The sequence below is a fragment of the Acyrthosiphon pisum genome, chromosome A1 (assembly GCF_005508785.2).
Source record: "Acyrthosiphon pisum isolate AL4f chromosome A1, pea_aphid_22Mar2018_4r6ur, whole genome shotgun sequence".
NCBI classification, from domain to species: domain Eukaryota; kingdom Metazoa; phylum Arthropoda; class Insecta; order Hemiptera; family Aphididae; genus Acyrthosiphon; species Acyrthosiphon pisum.
The window spans coordinates 27880689-27892479 of record NC_042494.1 but is presented as its reverse complement, the minus strand read 5'-3'; the positions used below and the strand labels follow the sequence as shown (position 1 = coordinate 27892479).

At 31.4% G+C, this 11791-nt stretch overlaps 1 protein-coding gene across 5 annotated transcripts in view; it reads right to left on the bottom strand.

Annotated features, from left to right (window-relative positions):
- Window positions 1-7479: 7479 nt before the first annotated feature.
- Window positions 7480-11791, bottom strand: part of LOC100575771 — a 92928-nt gene continuing 88616 nt past the window's right edge. For all 5 annotated transcript variants that reach the window (XM_029486883.1, XM_029486885.1, XM_029486884.1 and 2 more), the window contains 2 exons: window positions 10402-10680; window positions 7480-8244 (listed from right to left, as the gene is read on the bottom strand). In XM_029486883.1, the coding sequence (XP_029342743.1) occupies window positions 8047-8244; window positions 10402-10680 (477 nt within the window). In that variant the 3' untranslated portion in view covers window positions 7480-8046. The remainder of the gene's footprint in view (window positions 8245-10401; window positions 10681-11791) is intronic.

Sequence of the window (11791 nt, the reverse complement as noted above, 5' to 3'; positions counted from 1 at the left end):
GGGGGGTAATAAATATTAATCCATCAACATTTTATAATTTCTAAAAATCGTCACATTGTAATAATAATAAATAATAATATACTCAATTATTATTTAACTTCTTCTATTTTATATTTATGTAAAATCTAAACTGTTTCACCCTAAGTGTATTCATTTTACGAATTCAGAAAGTATTAGTTTAAATTTTGATTTTGATACATCAAAAAATTCACAACATAAAAAGTTGTTTCTTATTTAAAAAAATCATCATATTTAAGTATTACCATGGAGTACTCCTTAAATTGTATAAAAATGTAAGTTATTGAATATAATATAATTTTCCTTAAGTAAACTCAACAATTCCAAAAATCAGGATTTGATAAAATTCATTATTAAAGAAAAAAAATGGTGTTGACTATGTGTTTTTGTCAAAGTATTAAATATTATTATGTCTAAAAACAGTTAGTTCAATTAGTTCAAACCTTTATCGTATTGATGACTTTAATTTTAAGAAATAATAAATAATTTTGCTTACTACCTATTTATTTTTTACTAAACTTTGCAAGATTTTTGAATGTAATAAAAATATTTTTGAGTGCCGTGACAGCGTCTACACCATGGGTCTACGATATTATACTAAATTCCTAAGTACAAAAAAGTCTTACAACTCAGAATTTAAACCAACTCGTTAATGACATCGATTTTGCGTTAGGTTAAATACGACGTACTCGATTATTATCATAGAATAAATAATAATAACCATATTTATTTTATTTTGTAAATATTTTGGACATCAAACCAAGTGACGGCGCCGACTGTTGATAAAACAATGATGTCAGTTGTGTTGCGTACGGGTTGACGTTCTTATTCTTAAGAACCGGTACTCACTACTAATCGTCTTATGAACAAAAACGGTTTTATCATTATAATATTACTATTTACTATCAAAGATATTCAAACGAAATCAAGACAAACCTACGGTTCACTCACTTTACACTTTACAAATTTTTTACAGATAAAATCATAAGAATATCGAAACGTTTTTTGACAGTTGTTGCTGTTTACTGATTCTGATAGTGATCAATTTTTAAATGCGTGCGAGTACCTTATATACCTACACTGGCACGTAGTCAGGATTTCTTATAGGTAGAGTGCTTAATTTTAATATTTAAATAGAACTTGTGACTGTTCATACATCTTATATATTTTTTAATTATACAGCCAAGGGGTGGGGGTCTTAACAGGGTCTTAACACCCAAAACAACCTCCGTGGCTACGATATAGCTTGTACCCATATAAGAGTAATAATTCATAACGCAGTGTTGCCATAATTTTTATAAGCATTTAGTTATACATTGATCTTAATTAAAAGTATGATGGGGAATTCATTTTCATGCTAATTTCACTGTATTATACAGGTACCTACCATAGAAAAATTCAATTTAAAAAGTATTGTTTAGGTCGGAACGTTGTATTTCCGTATCCCTTAAGGTAAATAAATTTACTCTCATAAAGTAGGTACTGATTTCAATTTTGTGTCACAAATCACAACCTATTATTTTCCGTTGGTAAACAAGGTATGGGATTCAATATTCTGTTTTCACATAGGTAATGTCATAGGTTATATCCAATATTTTTTTACAAAGTTTATTATTTCTATTCATTATGAAACAACGCATTATTTCTCAGGTTATTATAATAATATTGTTACATGTAGGTATTATTTTATCTTATTTATGTGTATAGGCACTACAAAAAAAAGATAAATTTAGTTTTGTTTCATGTTTAACGAATTTCCAATTAAATTAATGTTCTATTAAAACGCAATATTTCTGAAAATACATCGAAACGTGTTATATTCGGAACTAACACTATAAAAAAAAAGATTATTTAAAATCCATTTATAACGATAATAAAGATAATTTTTCTTTTTTTCTTTAAAGCTGATGAAATCGCTAATGAATCACTCATCATAAAAAAATTAAATTTGTTAAATAATAAAATAATATATAAACTTATCAATATTATAATGAGGAAGGAAGTAGGTACCTTAGCTAAACTTTTTTTCTTTAGTTACATAATTTAGGGTCACTGGTAGTCATCAGAATAATAATAATATTATAATGGACATATTATGGTTTTGTAGGTGGCAAAACTCATTGTATTAAAAGTAAAAACGATTAACCACTTATGCCTGATCATGAGTCTTGAGAGGTAACCGTGTGGTATATTGATCCCTATCAACAATAATAGGACGCAATTTGCACTGATCTATATTTTAATATAAAATACTATAAAACTATATTATGATAAAAATTATTTAATATTCAAACCAGGCAAATAATTAGATTAGGTATATAAAAAAATGTACAGTTTTATAACTTTATTTAAAAATCCCAAAATCACGTGTCTCGTGGGGTGGATCGCTGCAGTAGTACTGTTTGGACGGAGTAATTAAAGTTTAAACATGCTGTATTACATAATTAAAAACATATAATGTAAACGCTCAACTATAAAAAATGCAATAAATCATTAACGTTCAAATAAAATCAATCAAGCGGTTGAACAAAATAAAAATAAAAAAGTGGGAAGTGGGTAACGCTCTGCTGTATACATTAGATGTCCAGATAGTCACTGTAATGTATGTGTTAAATTTGAATTCAATAATAATTATATACAAAAAACGATTCTGAGCAAAGACGGTCTGTCAGTCCATAATATTACTGAGTAAATTGTATGATAGTATTGTTTATTGTGATTAAACTAATTTATTTTATCATTAGGCATTAATATAGTAACAGGTATAGGCCTACAATAGGTACTAGGTAGGTTAAATTAGTTTTTAGTTTTTTACAAATTGTATATTTTGAAAATGTCACTGTGGGTGTACTGTATAGTGTATATAATTTCAAAATGTACTCTAAAAGTCTCAAGTACCCACGAATAATATTTTTTAATTACAACAAAATAACTAAAAGTGTTATTTTTGGTTTTAATATGTAATTTTGTCCAAATTTGAAATTAAAATGTCTGTAAAGAACTACTCTATAATATTTCTTACATTTTTTGGTTACAGTAGGAAAAATGTATAAGAATCCTTGTTTTTCAATTTTCAATTCTTAGCTATAAAAATTAAACATATTATCCTAATTTTTAATTACAAACAAGACCGTAATTGAAAAAATATTCCGAGGGGTTCAACATATTTTTAATATGGATAATGGACACCTATTATTTGTACGTTAAAAATATAAAAATCTTGTTCTAGTTTTAAAAATGTCGATGAGGGGTCCGGAAAATGTCTATAAATAACTCAAAACTAGTCAAAATATTTTGAAAATGTAATCATATAATATAGAAAATGATAAAAAAAACATTAGATAAACTTTTCAAGTACCTACCTACGGTTAATAGTTTTTGAAGAACAACCAAACAAGTTGTATGAGAATACTTGTTAATTTACGGATGGAATATCCAAATTAATTTCGACTTTCGTCAATATTTTAACTTCAGACGCTCATAAAAAAATATTGTGGAGATACACTCATCTTTTTTTAATTTCCACTATACCAAAAGCTTACGAGGGACGTTGTATTACATTTTCAAGTTTTTTGAATTTTGCTGCCAATATTGGTTCAGTATAGTTTCCAAGTCTATAAGCCTCATCCAAACGTTCTTTCATTTTTATATAACACTATATATATAAATATCATTGTATCACTAAAAAACAGTAGGTATGTTTAATGCTGATTTGTTTGTTATTTATTTTATGATTGTCGTTTGTAATGTTTATTTAGTTTAACATAGGCCATATGGGTACCTATACATAAAATCTGGCTATCAAAACAATGAAAATATAATATATAATATAATATCCGGTACTATCGTAAACATAAATTGTTTTCCAGTTATACATTTTGTCATTTAATGAACAAAAAAAACTATAGTTATTATACATCGGATATCAATTGTCGCCCAATTTCATGTATATTGAATTGGGTACCTTATATCTCAAACTGTACGACAAACGTACAGATCGGATTCATTACCTACCCATGTGAAGTGGACCTAACCTAACCCGCATAATGATATCCAGTCAAATCTCCAATAATATTTTGCAAGTCATTTTTAAGTCCATTTTTAGAATTTGCAAGTACTTACACAGTTTTTGTGAAACTTTAGGGTAAGAGAAATTGCCAATTATCTCTGTATGGACAGTGTCGTCGCCGGTTGTCGTTTCCGCATCACTAGCTATTGTTATTTTTGACCTTTTTTGTAAGACAGTTGCGCATCGTTTGATTTTTGGGTTATACATCGTTTACGCATCGATCGTTTAAAAGGTCGTACACTCGTACATCATTTGCGCATCAATATTTTTTAACAATATAACTGAAAAAAAGGTGTATACCCAAAAGCGTTTAGCTTTTCTCAAACTATATGTATATTTGTATTATAATTTATAACTATGACTGTAATATTCCTAATTGAACTGAACACAATTTAATTGAACTACTCAAATTAATTTTACTCAAACTACCTATATGTTATATGTATATTTTTTTACTATAACTATGACCATGTAATGTGCCTTATTGAACTGAATGTTAAATTATTAACTACAAAATAATTTGCAAATTGTTGAGCTTTTGATAAATGTTGTCAACATTTGAACTTTAAATGCTTATTGAACAACAATTTGTGCCTATGTATATTAAATTATTCATTATCTATATAATATTATATGTGTGTACAATTATTTTTATACCCTTTTATTGTTTAGAATTTTGATGCACAAACGATGTACGATATTTTGGCACAAGTAAACAGACGATGCGCAAATGATATACTGCTAGTGTCGTGTAGTATTTCATAAAGGTTCTCATTGAATCGGTTCCCGGACTCAACACCGCTATAATTGCAGACGTACAGTGCCAAAACGCAGAGACTTTACGTTATTACCTATTACAATATTATTATTTACAGATTTTGTAGTATCTTTAATGGTTTCAAGTTCGTTCCACGACCAGCTTCATGTTTAAAGGAGGTAGGCAAACTTAATCTGTCTGTATTGAATTGTTTCGTTTTTATTGAGCATATTGCGAGCTTGCAAAATATAATAAATAAATAAATATTATTATAACATACACGTATCGCCTCTATAATATATAATACACGGACGGACACTAACACGCGTCGTCGTACACGCCATTTATTGTTATTATTGTCGTCGTCGTCTTGTGAGTATAGGTACCTATTGAAATTGTAATAATATAATGTCCAACAATGTAGTATACCACACACGCGCCATCGGGTCGTTCCGGTCGTCCGCAGCTCGACCAGATGGAAACGGGACGAGAGTTTTATCCCGTTTTCACGGTCACGTAAATTATCGGCGGCCGCGGCTTCTTTTTGATATATATTTTTCTATTTTTTTTTACTGCCGTTTCAAAGACCGTCTCAACAAAATTTTATTTCGCATGCATATAATATGGGTATTATAGGTACATACAGCCACGCGATATTTTCCACAACTCGTTACACATAATATAATAATATCGTTGTTATTGTCGTACGCATGTAAAACTGCACACTGCACGTACTTACAATAATAATAATGATGATAGTGATATTTTACCTTCATACACCCTCGAGAGTCATCTTTGTGTGGCAATTTGCAGTCCGGGAAGACAACATTACTTATTAGTGACGAAAAAAAAGATATTATCCGTCACCGCAGCTATTAGCGGGTTCGTCGTTTAGGCACAGTACACAACTCGGGATGATTTCCCAAGAATGTTTGACCACGTTTTTCCTATAGAAATGAACTATTTAAAATTCTGAATTTTGGAAATTGTTAAATAGTATATTTAAAGACCATATTTTCAAATTTTGGCGATTTTTTGTGCTAAGCACTTAAGGAGCGTGGCGATATAAACTTGTGGTTTTCAAATAAAAAGCCCTTTTTAATGTAAATTATTTAGTAGATATTTTTTTTCCTTATAAAGGTAATCCTTTAAAATGGATTTACAGAAATATTAAATATAATATATTAATATATAATATTGTATCCAGTGTTTATTATACTTGGATCATTTTCACAAATTATTTATTTATTTATTTATTTTTTATTGAGAATAAAGGCTTTAACAGCTAGGTCATTAGCCTGTAAATTATTTATTATAATATTATAGATTAATATTATAATAACTTTCAAATCACCATAGCTCCCGTCATATTTTCCAAACCAATTATCCTATTGACCTATTATTCTTAAAACACAAAGTTAAATAACTCAAACAATACTTGTTCAAATTTTACTTTTCTACTTAAAGGTGATATTTTTAAATTCTAGAGATTTTTTATACTACTTAAGGAGTATTTTATGGAGATACAAACTTCTGTCTTTCAAATGAGAACCATTTTTTTACTGTATTTAAAGGATAATTAATATAAATATATTGACGTAAAAAATGTATAAGCTCCAAAAATCAGATTTCATATAACTGCATTATTGAAAAAAAAATTGTGTCATCATGCTTAAAAAATCGCCCTGTATAATACACTTTGGGTGTGTATTTACCACCCGTGCCATTTTATACTCTGGTATGCAGGACGAAGTTTGGTCTTGGACGACGAAATGTCATATCATTTGAATTTTATATTATTATTATTTTGATGATTTATTGGGCCCTCTCTAGTCCGCTGCGACAAAAACGTTTCGATCTCTTTCACCCCTTATCGACAATGGTTGTCCCACAACGCTAACACTGCCGAAGAGACGGTAAAAAATCCGTTTCTGTATTTTACTGCAAGGACGATATACCTGAAAAAATTATTTATTTTTCGGGTAGTTGTGGGTAAAAAATATAACATAATATTTATATTTTTTTTAAAAAAAAAACAATTTTTTTTAGGTTTTCATTTTTTTACAGTACATACGCCGTACGTGTGTATTTATTAATAATAATTTATTTATCATAACAACACTGATTTTTCCTTTTAAGCTTTCATACTCTTCAATAATAATTATAGTTATAATAATAATAATAATAATAATCTAAATAGGGAATAAAATATCACAGCCAATACTTAAACAAATACATCAAGTAACATACCTACAAAAAAATATTAAACAAACAGTAGGTATATCATGTACTATATTAATACGAGGGACAACAGCTGAAGAGGTAAATCGTCGGATCTCGCGTAACGGTCTCAACACTACGATAATAATGACAATTATGATAATGATAATGATGATGATAATAAATATAATAATAATAATAATAACTACAATGACTTTAACAAACTAGACACAATGTTTGATACAATTAGGTCGTCGTAAAAACAATTTGATAAACATATATACAACGTGTAAATAACAGTCTGGATACGCGGTGGTACCAAATAAATAAATAAATAAATAAATAATAAATAAATAAATCAGTAAATAAAAAATTGTTAACGCTAAAAAAAATATATCTAACTATAGATAGTACACATTATAATAGTATGATAACATAAGTACGCGGTAGGTAATATAATAATACATTTGTTCGCTAGTGCGCGAGTCGTTTGAAAACAAATCGAATAAATCATAATAATAAAACAAATAATGACTTAAAACTATTATACGTAATGCATAATATACGAGAAACAATTGGGAAAAGGTGATTGCGGGGAGGTGGGAACGGTAGCGGTGGATTAGTCGGAGGGTCTGGAGGTAGAGAGAGGGGTGTGTAATTGATTTACGTTCGATAATATAAAACATTTAAGCACAATATAAATATTATAATTATATACGTAATTAACTAAACGTGAACGCGTGGCGTCCGTATCCGTACTGTCGTATGTAAAGTTATAATAATAATGATAATAATAATAAACCTATATAATTATGTTATAATAATAAGTGACGTGTGCGGAAAAGAGAACGAGTGGCGACGACGAATATGTATCACAATAATAGTTAATAATAATAATAATAATAATATGTATCAGCGGTGATGGTGGATTATGGGGTCGGAGACGGTGGCGGCGGTGGCGGCGACGATCAGGTCGCGTTTATTATCTTTTCGTTTTCAGGTACCCAAAAGCCTCGATCACGTACTGGAGGCTGGTCATGTACTCACGCAGTATCAGCCAGTCCCTGAGCGACTGATTGTCTCGTGAAATCCTCGACTCTATCGGCATGATGTCCCTGGACACGTGCGGTTCCGGCGTATCGTTGATTTCGTAAATTGCCATCGAAACCTCACACAGGATCTAAAGGAAAACAAATTCAAAACGAAACCGTTTTAGTATATAGATTCATTGTAGGTAGGTAGGTATAGGTAGTTAAGTAGGTAGCTACGACGACGACAATACCATTGTCATAATAATTATACAGTATGCCAGAGGCGCCCTTAAAGACGCCCAAACTATACCTAATATCTACCTAGTACCTATATAATATATAATAATACGATAATACGATAACGGTAGGCCCGACACTATACTATTATAAGCAACCGTGGAAATTGGAAGTGTTTTGGGTGTCGGATCTGACTATATTCGTAAAATGTACGATATAATTAATTTTGTTATTCCGGCATAATATTATTCGCATTTCGCACGTACAAATATTAAGGTTTGTTAACCTTTTCACCGTTTGTATAATATTATTTAAAAGTTAAAACAGTAATAATTAATAGAAATCCACGCCGGAGCCGAAGACTTGAAACGCCAAATAGATAATATGATATTTGACGGACCTCGCAGCAAAGGCGCTCGGGGCAATATAAACGCGTACCTATCTCAATGGTTCGTATAATATAGATTGTCCGTCGGACGGAAGAACGTGCCTATATAATAATATACGTGTTATAATTTCGAAATTATAATATTATGATATCAATGGCGTGCCACTCCATGAAATATTTAAACATCATCAGCTACAACGAGGGTGGGTCTTGGCGTTTTTCGTCTATCATTCTGCAGCGTCAAACAGTGGAACAGCACGTCCGCGTGCGTCACACGCCGATTTATGTCCGGATCGGACGCTGCAGGGAAAACGTACCTATACACATAGAACCGCCAATTATATTTGAATCGATACCGATTAAAACGTCCAATATAACATTATAATTAAATTGTATCGAGGCTTGTGTTTATAAACATGGTTATGTATGTAATAGCAGAAAACTATAAGCTGACAGTAATTCGAAACGATGTACGACCTGATGGTTTCGAATCTATACGCTATTACATTATTAGGTGCCGTGATCGTATTTAAACGGTAAACTATAATTTATAATCCGCAAACTTGTGTTATTTAAACGGCGAAACGGCGCATGCAATAATAATAAATAGAGCTAAACGCGCGGGACGACTATTTTTGTTTTTTTTTTTTTTTTAAGTAGCAAATTAACGCGTAGAAAATTAATAGTATTTCGTCGGTGGGATCATTGAATTAATAATAGGTAAACCGCACTATACATTATACCTATGAATTTATAGCTACGGCCGTGGTTTTTTGTACGATGATTTCGGTAGCGCAATAGGAAAAATAAAAACATCACGACTATAATAGGAGGTAATCGTTATTAATACGCTATTATACAAATGTGTACATTATTTCCATAATACATAATATCGTACTAATAACAGAGCGCCATTATATTATAGGTACATAATATTATCATGATGGCCCGTCGTAAATATCAAGTTATATTGTTATATAGGAGCGCGCGAGACCGGGTAATGTAATATACCTACTAATATTATTTATTTTCAACTGTGCCAAAAAAAAAAAAATCATGTACTGTATATAGTCAGGTGTACGTGCGAGCGATCACACGCGTTTGTTATATTAATATTATTATGTACCTACTATTATACATCATCGTCAAGAAATGTGTTTTATTTTTTAGCGAATTTATCGATCGCGCATTCTTCGACAAAACGGTATCCAACGTCATATTATTATGATATACTATTATATATTACATAGGTAAGCGAGGACTTTAGAGTGGTAACGGAGTGCGTATATATATATATTTACTGTAAGCAACCATCAATCGCGTCATATACCAATAAGTTTATTCACAAAACTAAACCATTAGCTTTTGACACGATGTTTTTATCTAAAATATTATAATAAATTATCGTTTTACTATACGATTATATTATATATTAATATGCGGTATTTTATGAGACGCGCGACGTCTGCAGGACTCCTTACACTCGGCCTGTGTGGTGCAATCGGTGAAACGTTTTCCAAGTGAACGAAAGAAAACATTTCGAAGTCGGCTAGGCCTTAGAATCGTTTATTTTTTACCCAAACGAAATGGCGCTTTTACGATTACGTGGGTCTTAGCACAATATTGCCACCATTGATATAATAATATATCAGTAAAAAAAAAAAAATTAATTAATACTCACAGTTCTCAGTTTCAAAGTGGTCTCGTTGAAGTACTTGGCGTACGGGAGCATCTCCCGGTCCTGGTCCCACGCCACTTGTTCCAGACCCACGGCCAAGTTTTGCATACCGATGTACACGGCGTGCAGTACGTCCCTGAACGTCAGACTGGCCAGATAGGACTTGCTGAGCGGCACGTCCAGCGCTTTAGGCATGTACTTGGCCAGTTCGAGCCAGTCGAGTTTGATGCCTTTCCAGTGGTCGTGATTTTTCTTGACGTCAACGTGAAACGTTTCGACCACCTGCGCGGAACAGAATAAAAAAAATCACCTCGGTCAGCGTATGATAATAATAACAATAATAATACTACTTTTATTACACAGATGTATTATAATATACAGGTAGGTAATATGTATATAGACAAAAACGACACAATTAGTGGGTCCTATATTAAAGTTATTATTTTCATTTCGTAAACGGACGGGTTAGTATATAATATACAACAATATATTGATAATAATAATATGGTCCGGCGTCAAATCGAATGGGATACATAATACGATCATATAGGTACGTAAATGATGTACCGACGCGGTTTACGCAAAATTCTTTCGAATTTGTTCACTCTCTGAGGCCACTGCGCGTGTATATTATTATATTCTCGGTCGTTGAAGTTTTTTTTTTTTGTTTTTCTTTATTTGCGGTTTGTGCGTATACATATTATAGCGATTGTGTGTGTGTGTGTGTGCAAAAAATATAATAATTAATGATAGGTTCCTACGACGACGACGACGGTGACCGTTGGTCGGCGCGGCCTGTCGTCCGAGATTAAAGAACACGGGCGGCGCGGCGGGTGACGAGACCGCACGACGACCATACTATACTCACTCTAGACGTGTATAATAATAATATAATGACAAATGACAATACTTTGTAACACAACAATACGACGAGTGGCCAATTGAGTGTTTTTCACGCTCGTACAACCGCGATTACGGCATCGTATATACCTACACACCGTAGTATTCCGGCTTGCGAAGCGACCGAGGAAAAGTCCCATAAACATCCGCAGCGTAATAACAATATAATATTATTATTATTGTTATTATCATTATGAGGATAACATATTATTACACGCGTATTAAATAAGGCCGTAAGTATTGCGTTTGCGTATAGTTTTAATTTTGGGGCTTCCTTTGTGCACATTATTTGATTAAAAATATTGTGAAAAATATAAGATAATAATAATTGAATTTGGCACGGATTTAACATTTCGGAAAACTATCTGTTATAAAAATACTCAGACCGGATATACAACTCAAAAGCATATCACATTAAGTATTACACGATTCAAATGACGGTCTTGACAAAAATTAAATGTTATCAATTTGTTTTTCACCTATTTGGACCAGT